This window comes from Littorina saxatilis, linkage group LG12 (genome assembly GCF_037325665.1).
Source record: "Littorina saxatilis isolate snail1 linkage group LG12, US_GU_Lsax_2.0, whole genome shotgun sequence".
Taxonomy (NCBI): Eukaryota; Metazoa; Mollusca; class Gastropoda; order Littorinimorpha; family Littorinidae; genus Littorina; species Littorina saxatilis.
This window is the reverse complement of record NC_090256.1, coordinates 78,935,012-78,951,220: the sequence shown is the minus strand read 5'-3', so window position 1 is coordinate 78,951,220 and position 16,209 is coordinate 78,935,012. Positions and strand designations below refer to the sequence as shown.

Genomic DNA, 16,209 nt, shown 5'->3' with positions numbered 1-16,209 from the left:
CAGTTCACATGAAATTGCTGCGTGCAATACTTTCATCTTAAGAAAAGGTTTGTGTAAAAGGTCCACTGAACGACATGCTCTGTCTATTTCAAACTATCAAAGCTACATGTCCTGCTTTTTAAATCATACTATTTGAAGTTAATATGCAGAGAGAGAGAGAGAGAGAGAGAGAGAGAGAGAGAGAGAGAGAGAGAGAGAGAGAGAGAGAGAGAGAGAGAGAGAGAGAGAGAGAGAGAGAGAGAGAGAGAGAGAGAAAGAGAGAGAGTCCCGCAGCAGGGGTGAGAAATGACCTGCACGAACAACGTTAACGTAATGCACTAGTTACCTCCCTTGATTAGTGCGGTAGTACATTTTCGTCATCTCCTTTTATTCCTCAAAAAAAATACGGACAAGGTAAACACATACGCAAGTCTTTCATCCATTAAAAGTCGTGATAAAATGGGTTTTAATTCTCTTAAAAGTGATTTTACATAATCTATTATTTTCAGAGGTACTACCAACTAACTCAACAAACAACCAATAAATCAACTAAGAAACATACCAACTTGCCAGAGAACAGATTGTTTACATGCAAAGCTTCCAACATCTCATTTGCGCTAAAACATTCCTTTCGGTTACCAGGCAGGTAAAACTGTACATCAGCTTCTTTAACTGAAGATCGTGTGACAACAATTAAATATACGCTATGCTTCAGCATCCTCTACTGAAGCACATGGTTTCACTTTCAATTGTGACGTTTGCCAGTTGGTTTGACGCTACCCTATCAAGCACGGTGAAGGTTAAAATAAAGACAAACATTAAAAATCAAGTGTTTTTTTTTTGTTTTTTTTTTTTGTTTTTGCTCAACGCCCAGCCGACCACGAAGGGCCATATCAGGGCGGTGCTGCTTTGACATTTAACGTGCGCCACACACAAGACAGAAGTGGCAGCACAGGCTTCGTGTCTCACCCAGTCACATTATTCTGACACCGGACCAACCAGTCCTAGCACTAACCCCATAATGCCAGACGCCAGGCGGAGCAGCCACTAGATTGCCAATTTTAAAGTCTTAGGTATGACCCGGCCGGGGTTCGAACCCACGACCTCCCGATCACGGGGCGGACGCCTTACCACTAGGCCAACCGTGCCGGTAAAAATCAAGTGTCTCTATGACGAGTCATAGTTATATAATCTTATAAGTTTCTATCATCTTTCATTGGCTCTGTCAAGGCCCGTTTTTAACCGCTTGCTTCCGGTCATAGGGCGTCATCGCCCCCAACGAAATCTTCTAAATCTCATGCTTTCCAAACTGATACGAAGTAAACGGGAGCATAGGGTCAGTTACCAAATTACCTTTCCTCGAACAGTGAGATCGACAGAACGTACACTATACAAAATATGAACGAAGAGACGAGTCGATACTGATCCTCATGCTTCGAGAACTCACGTGTAATATTCGAAGTCAGGATTTATTTTTTTAACCCCGAAGACAGTGAGCCGGTTTAGCTCATTCGGTAGAGCGCCCGATAGCCAATCCGTACGCAGTCACGGGTTCGATTCTCTTATCAGGCAAGAGCATTTTTCAAACTTTTTTTATTTTTTTATTTTTAAATGTTTTTTTTTAAATTTTCTAGACTCTTACTCTTCATTCCAAAGGTTTTGAGTAATGTATAAAATCAAATTCACTAAATGGTTGCATAATTATTGAATACGTCCACTGAACGATTTCCCAGAAAAACCTATTCTATTTTTAGTAACATCGGCTTTTGAGAAGAGCCCAATGGGCGATCGTATCACCGTGTTGACTGCACGTGATGGTCGTTAACGACTTCCAATTAATGTACTTTTAAACAAGTAGATTAGTAAAGTGTTCTGTTCCCATGGAGACCAACAAGCTTTGTGTCAAATTTCTCTTTGATTGGAAGTACATTAATTGGAAGTCGTAAACGACCGTCACGTGCAGTCAACACGGTGATACGATCGCCCATTGGGCTCTTCTTAAAAGCCGATGTTACTAAAAATAGATCCAGCCTAGTAAATTTTTCTGTTCCCATGTCTATGTGGCTCACTGTGTCAGGTTCCACTGGCTTTTCTGCGCCCTATCCCGACGCAGACACATGTCAGTGTCACGGTATTTTTGATGAACACTGGTGCATGGCTGAGGAAAGGAAAAGCTCTAACTATAGACAACAACGGTTGGTGACAGTTACGTGGAACCAGGCTCATAGCACCTGAGAAAATTAAGAAGCATTGAAATTAGCAAACGACTCGTTTCGTCTCGATAATGGCACTCTTCACATCTGAATTTAATATAGATGCTGATTTGATTTCAATTTCAAGGTACTCTATGGCACGTGTGCTCAGGTGTAATGAAAAGAACCAAGATATGTTGTTTTAGTGGAGACATCTGATTAAATAACAAAATCCTCATCTCTAAATTTCTTAAAGGTCCTTGTCTACATTTGTATACCGAAATCGCCATTTGACCATTAAAATGCAGTCTATTATCTACAAATATCAACAATACACCCCCTTTTGATCAGGAAAGACGAAGCCAGTGTAGCTGTTTGAAAATTCATTGTAGTATTCCAGCGTAGTACTCATAGTAGGATATCCTTATTTGGAAAATGCCAAGCGCAAAACTCCTCTCAAATCCCGTGCATTTTGTGCGCTTAAAAAAAACGTGGACAGCGCTCCAGTGTCAAACTGTTGCTGCACTTGTTTGGGCGTGGCTATAAGCATAGTGACATAAATTTGATTGGTCAGTATTTTTAAGCAAAGCACATGTTCTCAGCAAACAGAAAACAAAATATTGGAAGCGTGAGTCACGCTACCCAAAAATAAAATCTTTTTTTACATATATTTTTTTTCTATAACTTTTTTCCCCATGGTTCATTCATCATCTGACATAACTTTTTAGCGAAATCTAACCATAAGATTATGGAAAAAAAGCAAAAATGTAGACGACCACCTTTAAGTCTGAGATAATAAAAACCAGTTGAAACCTTTCCATTCAGTCAAGGTGACACACACTCCCCGACGAAGGTTCAAACTAAATGCAGCCTGACACAGCAACGCCACTTCAAACGTTTTGAATGCAGTCAAGGTAGCCAAATCTCCCTCACAGTTTTGAGCTGAATCCAGTACGCGGATACGACATCATATTTCCGTACCAATTTGCGTGCAGTCAAGATAACACAAAGGGCAGGTTTCATGGGCCAACAAATCAGTCGCACGGGGAGTTGCCCGATTACAGTGCTGCCCTCCCCTAGCACCGCGTTCGCCCAACCCGCGCAGTCGGGCGACGAAGCGGTGGTCCGACTGTCGATGTGACTACCGCGAGCCAATGAAACCGGCTCCAACTCTCTGGCTAGTTTCAAGCTGATCCAGTCTGACAACCCAAGCCCGTGACAGCCCAAAAGCTCGAACACAGTGAAAGGGATGGTAAACTCACATCATATACCACACCTCGTCCTATGAATTACAACAACAATTATTAAGCGCCATCAGGCCAGGTTGAGCAGCTCACGCATGAGCGGCTCGAGGAGGTCGAGCCAGTCCAAGAACATGACATGCACTTTCTCCGCCACACCAGGCAGCTGGTGGAGCTTGCTTCTGATGGCTGACAGGTAGTGTCCAGCGTGGTCGTACGACCACTGGCTCTCCAGGTAATGCTTGAGAAGCAGGGAGTACTTGTCGGACGCCTCGGACACCTGCTGGCGGTCGGTCAGATGAGGGTCCCGAGGGTCGAAGAGCACGAGCACCTGCAGAAGGGCGAAGACTGTGGGGTCGTTGCGGATGATCTGCTTCAGGGACGAGGAGAACCTGTGTGAAGGGGAACAGTGAAGTTAGTTGTCATTCTTAAGCCTCAAATTAACTGGGCGAAGTCGACAACACGGACTATACTTCACAACGCTGGCCGCACGGAGCTTTAGCACTGATATTTTGGTAAAAAGACTTCCCAAAGTCGATTTCGGGCTCGGGCGGGGATGTAGCTCAGTCGGTAGCGCGCTGGATTTGTATCCAGTTGGCCGCTGTCAGCGTGAGTTCGTCCCCACGTTCGGCGAGAGATTTATTTCTCAGAGTCAACTTTGTGTGCAGACTCTCCTCGGTGTCCGAACACCCCCCGTGTGTACACGCAAGCACAAGACCAAGTGCGCACGAAAAAGATTCTGTAATCCATGTCAGAGTTCGGTGGGTTATAGAAACACGAAAATACCCAGCATGCTTCCTCCGAAAACGGCGTATGGCTGCCTAAATGGCGGGGTAAAAAACGGTCATACACGTAAAATTCCACTCGTGCAAAAAACACGAGTGTACGTGGGAGTTTCAGCCCACGAACGCAGAAGAAGAAGAAGAAGAAGAAGAAGATTTCGGGCTCAATTAAGGGCCGCCTTAAGGGTGGAGATTGAAATGTACTGTGGGGTCGCTGCGGATGATCTGCTTCAGGGACAAGGAGAACCTGTGTGGAGGGGAAACGTGGAGATTGTTGTCATTCTAAAGTTAGGGATTGAAAGGTAAGGAAAGGAATGCAGGAAATGTCGTAAATGCTTTACAAGAAGGTCTAAGTTGTTGTTGTTGTTGTTGTTGTTGTTGTTGTTGTTGTTCATTGTCTCTCTTTGTATCTCTGTCTCTGTTTCTCTGTCTGTCTGTCTGTCTGTCTGTCTCTCTCTCTCTGTCTCTCTCTGTCTGTGTCTGTGTGTCTCTCTCTCTCTCTATCAAAATCGTTTGGAGAAATACGTGTTGTTTTAACAATATCAGAAAGAAAGACAGAAAGAAAGACAGAAAGAAAGAAAGAAAACAAAATTCGATTTAACAGACTTTACAAGGAAAGTTAGTCTTCTCCAACATCCAGGGGACACAACTCGCACGATTTCCGGCCAAGAAAAGCAATATGCGCCTGTGTGAATTAAAAACCCAACTAAAACAATTACAAATTGTAGCCGACTTACCGACCCTAATTGTCTCGCCCTTGTCATCGAAAACAAATATATTATTGGGGGGGGGGGGGGTGGGGGTGGGGGGAGGGGGCTTGCCTGGCCATCAGCTGGATCTTGTCCGCGTGTTCCGGCGAGGCCTGGAGAAACTGGTCCACCGTCAGGTAGCCGTCGTCCTTCATCCAGGCGTGGGACTCCACGATGAAGTTGGCTGAGCTCTTGATGATGAACGTCCGCCATGACGACCCCTTGATCGTGGCCAGCTGGTCCTCCATGCGTAGCGCTCGGAAGTCAGCCACCCGTTTGACGAAGTTGACCATGTCGCTGGCGAACCTCTGGCACCGCTCCAGGATGGACTGCACGCTGACCGGTTTCATTGTGCTGATGTTATCTGGCAGTTTCAGCACCGTTTCCTGGTGTGATGTTACACGTAAGACGTAAGACATTTCATTGAACAAACACAAGTCCAAAAACAGATAGGCTGCCAACGTTCCAAAATTCTGAATAAAAAACCCCAAGAATTGTAGGTTAATGTCTACTTAAAAAACCATTAGGTCCACGTTCTAGCAAATGTAACGTTTTGTTTTGTCAAGAACAAACACACGGTTCATTTCAATGGGGTGGGGGGTTAGGGGGTTGGGATTGGGGGATCATCAATGCAACATTTACCAAATGTCAATCAAAAATTTATCTCTTTTTCTCTCTCTCTCACTCTCTCTCTCTCTCTCTCTCTCTCTCTCTCTCTCTCTCTCTCTCTCTCTCTCTCTCTCGTGTTCTGGTGTGAGTGAGACAGAGTCTTTTACTTTAATAGAGAGTAGATCAGGCAAAACGCAGGGTAGATCACTTCCGTTGCGACAATAACCTAAAAAGGTTCCTGCAATGTACCGATCCTGAGTCTGACCTATTCCACCTGAAATTCAGGGAGAGCGGAACTCGACATGACATGTGTATCATGGACGTATTCGGATGCCCAAGGCCAACGACTCTATATTGTAGTGAGATTTTCTGAATTCGGGCAGCCGATCTGGGAATGATAACTGGACACTTACTGTGCGGTGCGGGTTGTTTTGTTTGTTTGTTTGTTTGTTGCAGAATGACGACATTTATTTAGAATACACGTTTTACTGTATACAGAAAGCAGTCCAGGTGCAACACGAGAAAATTACTCCCACGAGATTTGTACTCCGGAGTAAATTTTTCGTGGGGTAAAAATGTCGTGTTACACCGGTCGTAGATTTTTGACATGCGTCCAAGATGAAGGATGCTATATATATAATTATATAATCCAAAGTAAAAGCCTGGACGGAATCGTGACAGTCTCACGGGGAAGGACGGTACGAGTCTTTACCTGCATGTCATGAACATGCTTTGATGTTTGTAATCTTAAAAATGACTGATCAGCTCAAGTTGGCATGCACATGTATCAGATTAAAGGACCAGATAGAGAAGGGCAGCAGCGATTGCGTCTGAGCTGCCAACTTTCAATCCGCTATTTCTTATACAAGTACAGACCTGTTTACCCCCATAAGTGTTTTTGGAGTAATGCTCAGCCCCCAAAATAATAATCCTGGCACAAAAATAGTAATCATCCAGCATTCGTCACCAATTACAACGCACATGACAACTGTGTCTGCGAAACGCAATCATGCACATATATCCATCATTCACAAACAAAACACATCAGTCAGTTTTTGTAGTCATCATAATTTCAAAGAAGATCACATCAAAAGCACATGCATCACTGATTCTTTTTCTTTTTTGTTTGTTTGTTTGTTTGCTTAACGCCCAGCCGACCACGAAGGGCCATATCAGGGCGGTGCTGCTTTGACATATAACGTGCGCCACACACAAGACAGAAGTCGCAGCACAGGCTTCATGTCTCACCCAGTCACATTATTCTGACACCGGACCAACCAGTCCTAACACTAACCCCATAATGCCAGACGCCAGGCGGAGCAGCCACTAGATTGCCAATTTTAAAGTCTTAGGTATGACCCGGCCGGGTTTCGAACCCACGACCTCCCGATCACCGGGCGGACGCCTTACCACTAGGCCACCGTGCCGGTATTCTTTTTCTTTTGCTCGTAGTAGGCCTTTTTCAGTGAGTCAAGCGCTTCTCTACTGTACTTCCACTTGCCGAATGAGTGAGGGCGAGACTTCACCACTAGAATAAGGCTCTCCAGCGTCTCATCAGACAGACATGATCTCTGGTCAGTCCTGTGCTTTTTCACCCCATTTTGCCATTGAAAAAAACAATGCCAAACATGTGAATTGATAAAAAAAAAAATATATATATATATTTTTTTATTTTTTTATTTATTTATTTTTTATTTTTATTTTTTTTAACATTTTTTTTATTTATGAAAATCGTAGTCTTGACACGGATAGCGGAATGGCGTATTTTTTGCAGAAAATCGTAATAAATTACGCCAAAATCGTAAGGGTAAACAGGTCTGCAAGTATGAATCCATGCTCTCGCAGCAAGTGATCACTCTGCAACGCCAGCCAGTCACACCGCGTTCAATACATAGGACGAAATAAGAATCAAACGGTATAACCAGCTGCCAATTGCAGATTTCATTTCTGGTATTACATTTTTTTTTTAATGAAAATAAGGGAATTTACCGACAAATGCTTTTCTCGAGGAACCTCACCTGATAAGCGACCGTAAGATCAGCCAGAAGCGTTCGCTCTTCTTCCTTGAGCCGCCAGTATCGACGAAGGTCAGAGGGCAGCTGCTCGTGCCGCACGTGCTGAAAATTCTCACCAAGGTCCAGCTCAAACCTGCAAGGTACTGCGCCTTCACAAACAGTTCTTTCCGACGTCGTGGGCAGCAGGGTTGCAAAGTCTAGAAGTGTCAGCTCTTTCGTGGCAGTTTCCAGAGGATATACACTTCCTTGATTCACTTGCAAACCAGGTTGGGTGATATTATCTTCAGGGTATTGGAAAGAGGAGTTGGTCGATTCCCAAGTCTCTTTTGTTGACAGGTCAAAACTGAGCGGCATGGTCTCATCCGGGCATGTTTCTGACTTTGATGGGGGTTCGGTGGCTGTTGACGAAGTGGCCACATCGTGAGGGCTTGGGCGTGGTTTGTCTTTCTTACGTCGATTCTCTGCTATTTTGTCTTGCAGCGCTTTTCTTTCGTCGTTGCCTGTGACGATGATGAAAACAAAATGTATCAAACGTGTGTGTGTGTGTGTGTGTGTGTGTGTGTGTGTGTGTGTGTGTGTGTGTGTGTGTGTGTGTGTGTGTGTGTGTGTGTGTGTGTGTGTGTGTTTGTGTGTGTCTGTGCATAGATAACGGGAGCTTTTACGCGAAAGATTACGGGATCTTTTACGTGCGTACTCGGGCTTGTGTTTGCGTGTACACAAAGTAGAAATAATGCATTATCCCCGAGTACGCTAGTACAAGGGTCCAGCAGACTTTAATTGTGTGTCTGTCTGTGTGTGTGTCTCGACTTAACAGCTTATTGCTGGGAAACTACTGGGCGCAGTTCGTTCAAAAGTTGATACACTAACTTGATAATAGGTCCGATTGATCGTATTAAAACTTCATAATGTTACCTGGGACCTAAATGCGAAATAAACCACAAAAAAACGACTTGGCGGTGGGAGGAATTCGCGGTGCAACAGCCAGCCAGGCAGTCTGATAGAACGGTGCAAGGTCTCGGCAAACCAAGACTATGCCATACTCGTAGCAAAGCCGCCGAATGGTACGGTAAACCAAGAATAGTGACGTAAGAAAATAGAATGTCGTCTTTTGATTTGGAACGTCACGTGTTTTAGAATGGAGATGTGGTAGTGTGTGTGTGTGTGTGTGTGTGTGTGTGTGTGTGTGTGTGTGTGTGTGTGTGAGAGAGAGAGAGATAGGGAGAGAGAGAAGGAGTGAGGGAGAGAGAGAGTGTGTGTGTGTGTGTGTGTGTGTGTGTGTGTGTGTGTGTGTGTGTGTGTGTGTGAATGTCTGAAGAGTACTCGGGTCCAGCGCGAGCGTTTTTTTTATTAGGGCTGCACACAGGTTAACCTGGGAGATCGGACAAAAATCTCTACCCTTAAGCCTGATATTAATGTGATGAGGTCGGCATAGGGAAGTCGACTTCACAATGCTTGCTTTGCGAAACTTATGCGCTGATTTTCGATGAAAAAAAAGAAGTTTTTATTTGAATTTTGCCACGCACATCATTGTGGGGCTTTCAATCTATAACATGTATCCCTCAATAACACAATTTTCCATTCATACATGATCATTTACATTTGGCAAAAATATGACATGATTTGTAATCAATCATTTGGATAATAAAAATTAGTCCTAAATTATGTTTTTTTGTGTGTTTTACATATAAACATGTTTTTGGTGTACATGGCTGGCAGACAAGACAGAACAAACACACAGTATCTGGAGAGACTGACAGACATAACATCCCGTTCACACACAAATAAACACATAAACATAGGCTTAACACACATTCGCATAGGAATTATACCAGGAGAATTATACATGAACTAAATGAACAATTGAAAGGAGGGTAGAAGAGCGAGTGAGAAAGAGGAAAAGATAGGAGAGAGCGAGGGGTGAGGTATGTGTGTTCACATTCTCAATTTATACATTTTAAATGATAATACAAATGACCGTCATTATCAAACATAAGAATTTCTTACCAAACCTAATTACTGATCTTTTAAAAAAAGGAAGGTATAATTTCCAATCACTATACAATTTGTTTGGGACATTGTGATTCATGTGAATATATGCATTGTATTTTTCAACTTGAAATCTTTGGGGCATCATTATCATAAAAACAGACATGCTCGGGACCTTATCATTCAATCTGGCAGTATAAATGTAATGTTTAGCCAATAACAAAATCAAATCAAAGACTTTATCGGTAATGCAAACAATGATGCTTTAACCATTGCAAAAGATCATTCCAAAAGTGTTGTACTTTAATACAGTCCCACAAAAAGTGTTGTAAGGTATCTTCATACATTTGACATATGGTACAGAGTGGAGAATCAAAAATTTTCTTCAAAAACAAAGGTCTTAGCAAAGTAAATGTCAAGCTCAATTAAGGACGGATTTTAAAACAGCAGCCATATTGGATTTCTAGGAAACGGTTTTACAGCGGAATCATACATCAGAAATGCATGATATTTGGCATAATGACACACAAGACTTCGATGTTTTTTTTACTAAAGACTACAGTTGAATTTAAATTAATTTTTGTAATAAGGATCAATGAATTTCTAACCACATATTGCCTTAACCACCAGGCTCGGTCGAGATTCGAACGCTCGATCTTTCGCATGGAAGGCCACTAGGCTCTTGCACACGTCTGATGGCCTACATGGCCTCGCATCACGGTAGAAATATATGTGACCCTCCACCACGGAATGAGTCGCATGTCACCTTTGCATGATTTTCATATTTGTACATTTTCCTAAAGAGTTTTTTTATGCTCTATCCAGTGGTGAAAACCGTTTTAGAAAAGAGCTATAAGCCTGTGACTAAGGTGACCCTCACACTGTTACCAGACACTCCCCGGACTTATTTTAAGCCTAGCGCAGAACCGCGCGAGGTGACATGCGACTCATTTCGTGGTGGAGGGTCACAATTATGTTTAAACATTGTCGTCTTACCCAGTATCATCTCAGGTTTCATCCCACTTGCTAAACATTTCCTCAGGCGACACGGGCAACAAAAACGTCTCGTCTCTGGTGTGATGGCACAATCCCCGTTGAAAGCACAAGGTTTGATCTGCAGGAAAAGAAAAGATGGCAAGCAGAATTAGAAAGACGTTGTGGAATATTTGTTACAGTGGAAGAGGACGATCAAACAGTCAGATATCAAAATCTTATCCGAATGGTGATTTTGGGGATGGTAAAACTGGAAGAAAAGGATATTCTAAGTCGCAGTCCAACGATTCGGCTCACAATCTTGCTTTTTTTTCTCTCATTTTTTCTGATATTTTACAATATATATAAATACATGGACATCACATAAAAAACCACATGGTTTACTATTATGGAATACAAATTAGTTTCACCCATACAAATACACACGCAGACATACGGGGGGGGGGGGGGGGGTTAAGGAGAGGAGGGGGGGGATAGATGGGACGTGGGGGCGGTAGTCACACTGTAATAATGATATAGGTTTACTGGCAATATCTGATCTCAAAACATACTTTAAGGTACCGGCTCACAATCTTAGATCTTGCCAGGCTGTTGCGTGGAATAAGACCATCCTTCCACTTTGATCACTATCAACAATCAACAACCTTTCTGTGTGCCGAGTGAGAATTGTTTAATTGTTTAGTTTATTATTTCAATTTTCACGGAAAGCACTTGGCCTTAAATGTGAGGTTGGACACATGTGTTTCTGTGCATCTTTCGAGCGAAGACTGCAAGGACATAATACTGAAACACAGTCATGCCTTAAGCAACAGGGCATACCTTCTAAAAATTGCAGTACACGAAGGCCACACGAAACGCTTGCAGTACACAATCTGACACACACACCTGTGTACACATGAACACATACAGATGTGTTCTATAGGCTAATATGTGACCCTCCACCACGAAATGAGTCGCATGTCACCTCGCGCGGTTCTGCGCTAGGCTTAATAAAAGTACGGGGAGTGTCTGGTAACAGTGTGAGGGTCACCTTAGTCACAGGCTTATAACTCAAACAGTTTTCGCTCTTTTCTAAAACGGTTTTCACCACTGGATAGAGCATAACAAACTCTTTATGAAAATGTACAAATATGGAAATCATGCAAATGTGACATGCGACTCATTCTGTGGTGGAGGGTCACATATGGCTATACTCTGTTTTACCAACTTTCGTTTTTAAAGCGTTTCTCCGGAAGAAAGCTTTGCAGGATTCACAGGAAATGACGTCAAAGTTGTGAGCCAGTGCGCAGTCTCCACACACGCGGCAGGTTTTCTGTCCATTCGGCATTCGCTGTTTCTTCCGAGACGGTTGACTACTTCCGTTGGTGATGACGTCACTTGGGCTGTTCATTGCTTCTGATACCTCCGAGGACCCTGCTGTTTCCTCCATCGTAGAAAGTGTGGGTGCTGCACCAAAACTTCATCAATTAGAAAGACACGCACACACGCGCGCACGAACGCACGCACCAACACACACACACACACACTCACGCACGCACGCACACACGCACGCACGAGCGCACGCACACACTGGCACACACACACACACACTCACGCACACACACACACATACACCCACACACACACCCACACCCACACACACACACACGCACACGCACACGCACACGCACACATACACCAACACACAGACACACACAGTGCCAAATGTAGATTTACGGTCTACGTAAAGAATTCACCAGGTACGGCGTACCATATCAAATCACTTTTTTTACGGTGCGCAAAGCCTGCACGTATTATAATGGCGTATTTGAATATAACACAGCCTCATTTATCTATTTCAGTGACACTGCTGATAACGGCCGATCGATCTGGAAGCTAAAAAACTCGACTGGCGGCGGATTTCTGACAATGCTGAATGATTACTCCGCATCAGCGAGAAGTTCGATAAAGTGAAAACTGTGGGAGAGTCGGTCCGGGCCTGCGGTCGATATAAAACAATGATCCCCAATGTTTTTCTCCGCGTTTATACGTGTTAGGGACTTGTGTGTGTGTTAGGGACATGTGTGTGTGTGTGTTTTGTGTGTGTGTGTGTATTTTGTGTGTGTGTGTGTGTGTGTGTGTGTGTGTGTGTGTGCGCGCGAGCACGCGCGCGTGTGTGAGGGCCCCAATGGGTTTAAAATCGTGATCGTGATTGGCGTTTTTTGACCTTTCTGTGACCGTGATTGCCGAAATTTCCATTTCTGTGATCGTGATGGGACTTTGCCCGTGATCCGTGACGACAAAAAAATCAAGTCTCGTGATCGTGATCGTCATTTGTTTTCGTGATCGTGATGGGCATTATTGCAAAGCATTTTATTTTCAACGTGCATTTTTCACAGCTGTATCACTCTATGATCCTCTATTCGTCAAGGAGCCAATCCCGATTGAAGGGAAGCAACAACACATTCAGACATATGATTTTGACAGCGATTGCTTCCCTTTAAGAGAACCAATCACACACAAAAAAGAGATCCAATCAGAAGGCAAATTGCTAAAGTCTGCCAAACTTCATCCAATGGAAGGGCTTCGTGCAAAAGTTTTGAGTGCATTCAGTCAAATTCGAATTCGAAGATCAAAAATGGCGTGCAGCAGTACTGTCATCGAACTTCTGTTATATTTTGTGGATTCAAGCCAGACCAAAGCAGGCGGCGAGAATGCCTTCCTTGGCGGAAAGGTCAGGCTACGGGTCGGTCTTTCCGAAGACGAAATATCAAGATATGTTGATCTATGTTGCTCTATGACTGTTCTGAATGTAGGCAAAGATCTTGAATTTTGTTCAAGATCTTTGTGTTTGAGTGAGATCATTGACATTGTCGACATTGCCACGTCCGGCTGTCACTCGCTCAGTGTGACCTCGACTGGCTCGAGATCGAGTCTGCGTGTAGCCAAAACCGAAACTAGAAATGTGTTTTTCATCCCAGCAACGTGGACACGCTTGGCATAGATTCTAATTGTCGCTTCTTTGCATTAAGCTTGGATTTATTTTAGCGCCTGTAAACTTTAATATCAACAATGGGTTAAATTTAGAAACAATGGCGGGGAGACGTGCCAGTTTGGGTCACTTGATCCTCATGTCAAAGACGATCAAAGTCATGTTCGTTGGGGATTTTGTCAGGCATGCTACTTTTCCGGTAATTGCCGGAAATCCGATAAAGCCGTTTTCAAAATCCGGTAAAGTCAAATTTATTCCGGTGAAGTTGAAACATTTCCGCAAAAACGATCCTTGTGAATATCGCGCAACGCGACCGGGCGCCGGTCTCAATGAAGCCAGCGCACAGTAGTGTTGTTTTCACCAGTTTGGAGGTGTGTTGAATGGTGGTGGGGGGAGGCTAAAATGGGATTTTTAACAAGATCACAACACTATTACAGCCCTGAAAATGATGCCCAGAATGCACCAGATTGCACAGATTTTAACCGTTTTTTGAAAAAAAAAAACGGGGGGGCATGCCCCCGGACCCCCCTAGTTGGCTTGCCTGCTTCGCAGGCTCAGGCTTGTGGCTTCGCCACTGGCACTGCGCGCTTCTTTCAGGTAAAACCATTTTTGGCCTGTAGCATTCCTGTTTGTTTTTCAAGCCCATGAAACCAGGCGATGGTGTACCTCAAATTGTAAGGCAAAGTTGAAAATAAAGAACCCATCACACATACATGTACTTTAATTTCAATCCACCCAATAGTTTTTGAAAAAAATGGGTTTACAAGATTTAGCTCTGGAAATGTGAAATTGTGTAAGTATATATTCATGTCTGTGAGTGAGGGTGTGGGAGTTGAATGTGTATGAGTGTAGAGAGAGAGAGAGAGAGAGAGAGAGAGAGAGAGAGAGAGAGAGAGAGAGAGAGAGAGAGAGAGAGAGAGAGAGAGAGAGAGAGAGAGAGAGGAGAGAGAGAGAGAGAGAGAGAGAGAGAGAGAGAGAGAGAGAGAGAGAAAACTATGAAAACAACATTCTTGTTACTGATTACAAACCATGATATGAATTTCTATGTGTGTTTGAAAGAGAACTCAAAAAATAATAATAAAAAAGTGCAACAGTTCCCACTTTGTGTTGAATAAACAATAGATCCAGAGGAGCGAATTACTGTGTGGTTGTGTTTACTTTGACACGTGCTTTCTGTACCTGCAACTTTTACCGTGACCGTGATTTGCCACTGGTGTTCGTGATCGTGAAAACAAAAATCAAGGTAACTGTGATCGTGAAAGCTAAAATTTCCCTTCCCGTGATCGTGATGATACCCCCCCTTTGGGGCCCTCGTGTGTGTGTGCACGCATTAAAACGTGTGTGTGTGTGTGTGTGTGTGTGTGCAAGAGCAAGGAATGGATGTAAAAACACATGTATACTGGTATATCGATTACCCTCGTTAATAACCAGTTTACCGTCGTGTCGTGTGTGTATATATATGTGTGTCAGTGCGTCAGATTGTGTATGTCTGGGTCGGTATATCTGCGTGCATGTGTCTGACCGTATGTGTGACAGATCAGTGCGAAGCATTAATGTACATTTTGATAAAAGACATGCGTACAATTCAACTTGCCAGATCTCTGCAGCAACGCCGGCCCAGTCCCCCCCCACCAGTGTTGGTTGTGACCGACCAATACTGTGTAAACACACCACTATAACTGAAATTTCAGATGTAGCCTACACATTCATTCCTGTCACTTCCTGTCCTTATTCATCTGCTGTCGTTGCACACACCACTGGCACGCCACACCCGGAGAAGACGGTCAAAGTACACGTAAATCTATTCAAACACCGCAACTCAAATTGCATTGCCTGCACTCGTACATACCCGAGTTTGTTTTGATCGGCGTCTGGGGGAGAAAGAAGGTCAAGCGGTACAGGCGCCCGACGTTATATGTTCAGTGTGACTCACCTGAAGCTGTTGGGGCATTTAGGAAAAAATAAATCAAATGGGAACAAAAAGAGAAAAACGAAAAGATTATTAGTAATAAAAGCACAGGTAAGGAATCTTTTCAAAATCAGTGTCCTAAATTCACTAACTACTGCGAGCTGCCAAACTTTGCAGACGGAGACAACCGTTGCAGTGTTGAAACCAAAGCCATACAATTATGTCGTGGTGAAAAGCAATTTTGACTACTATAGTTTCATTCTTTAAACCTTATGTTTCTGTTCAACGGACATGAACAACACTGCGAACTGTTTAAAAAAAAAATTGGAAGGTTCTTGAATTTTGTCAGGGTTTTGTAGTACAAGCACTCGTCGTTGTATGCTCAGTGCCACACCTGAAGCTTTTTCACTGTCAGGGTAAAACCATGTAGGGTCAAAAGGTACAGGCGCCCGGCAGCGAACGTTCGACACGCTGCTAGAAATCTGGCTTGCTTGAAAACGCATGGAATGGCACGTATGCAGAAAATCAAATTGATGGCAAACGCAAACAGCTTCTGGCAATTCAGATAGAGGATGTAACCCGCGAATGGATACATATATGGCATCGGAAACGTGCAGCAGTATGAAGGAATCATTGCTGTACTGCCTTCACAGAGAGAGAGAAAGAGAGAGAGAGAAAGAGAGAGAGACAGACAGAGACAGAGACAGAGAGAAACACACGCCTTGTATTGCTAATAACAGGGTTATGGCGAAATAACAGGAAGCAGACGGAAGTCCAAGCCGC

At 43.6% G+C, this 16,209-nt stretch overlaps 1 protein-coding gene across 2 annotated transcripts; it reads right to left on the bottom strand.

Annotated features, from left to right (window-relative positions):
- Positions 1 to 346: 346 nt before the first annotated feature.
- LOC138982860 (nuclear receptor subfamily 1 group I member 2-like) lies at positions 347 to 15,399 on the bottom strand. Of its 2 annotated transcripts, none has more exons than XM_070356234.1 (6): positions 15,112 to 15,399; positions 11,754 to 11,992; positions 10,550 to 10,667; positions 7,571 to 8,067; positions 5,016 to 5,329; positions 347 to 3,804 (listed from the first exon to the last, which is right to left on the bottom strand). In XM_070356234.1, exons 2-6 carry the CDS (start codon positions 11,973 to 11,975, stop codon positions 3,486 to 3,488), a joined length of 1,470 nt encoding a protein of 489 aa, XP_070212335.1. In that variant the 5' UTR covers positions 11,976 to 11,992; positions 15,112 to 15,399; the 3' UTR covers positions 347 to 3,485. The 2 variants fall into 2 exon arrangements, with proteins under 2 accessions (XP_070212335.1, XP_070212334.1); XM_070356233.1 differs by having other exon boundaries at positions 15,100 to 15,398.
- Between the last annotated feature and the right edge of the window lie 810 nt (positions 15,400 to 16,209).

Excerpts from the sequence above, each read along its gene's own strand:
- LOC138982860 (XM_070356234.1), bottom strand. The coding sequence starts at position 11,975 with ATGGAGGAAACAGCAGGGTCCTCGGAGGTATCAGAAGCAATGAACAGC. Across the intron at positions 10,668-11,753 it reads GAAACGCTTTAAAAACGAAA|ATCAAACCTTGTGCTTTCAA; the intron begins GTTGGTAAAACA and ends CTTTTCCTGCAG. Across the intron at positions 3,805-5,015 it reads AAGATCCAGCTGATGGCCAG|GTTCTCCTCGTCCCTGAAGC; the intron begins GCAAGCCCCCTC and ends CCCTTCACACAG.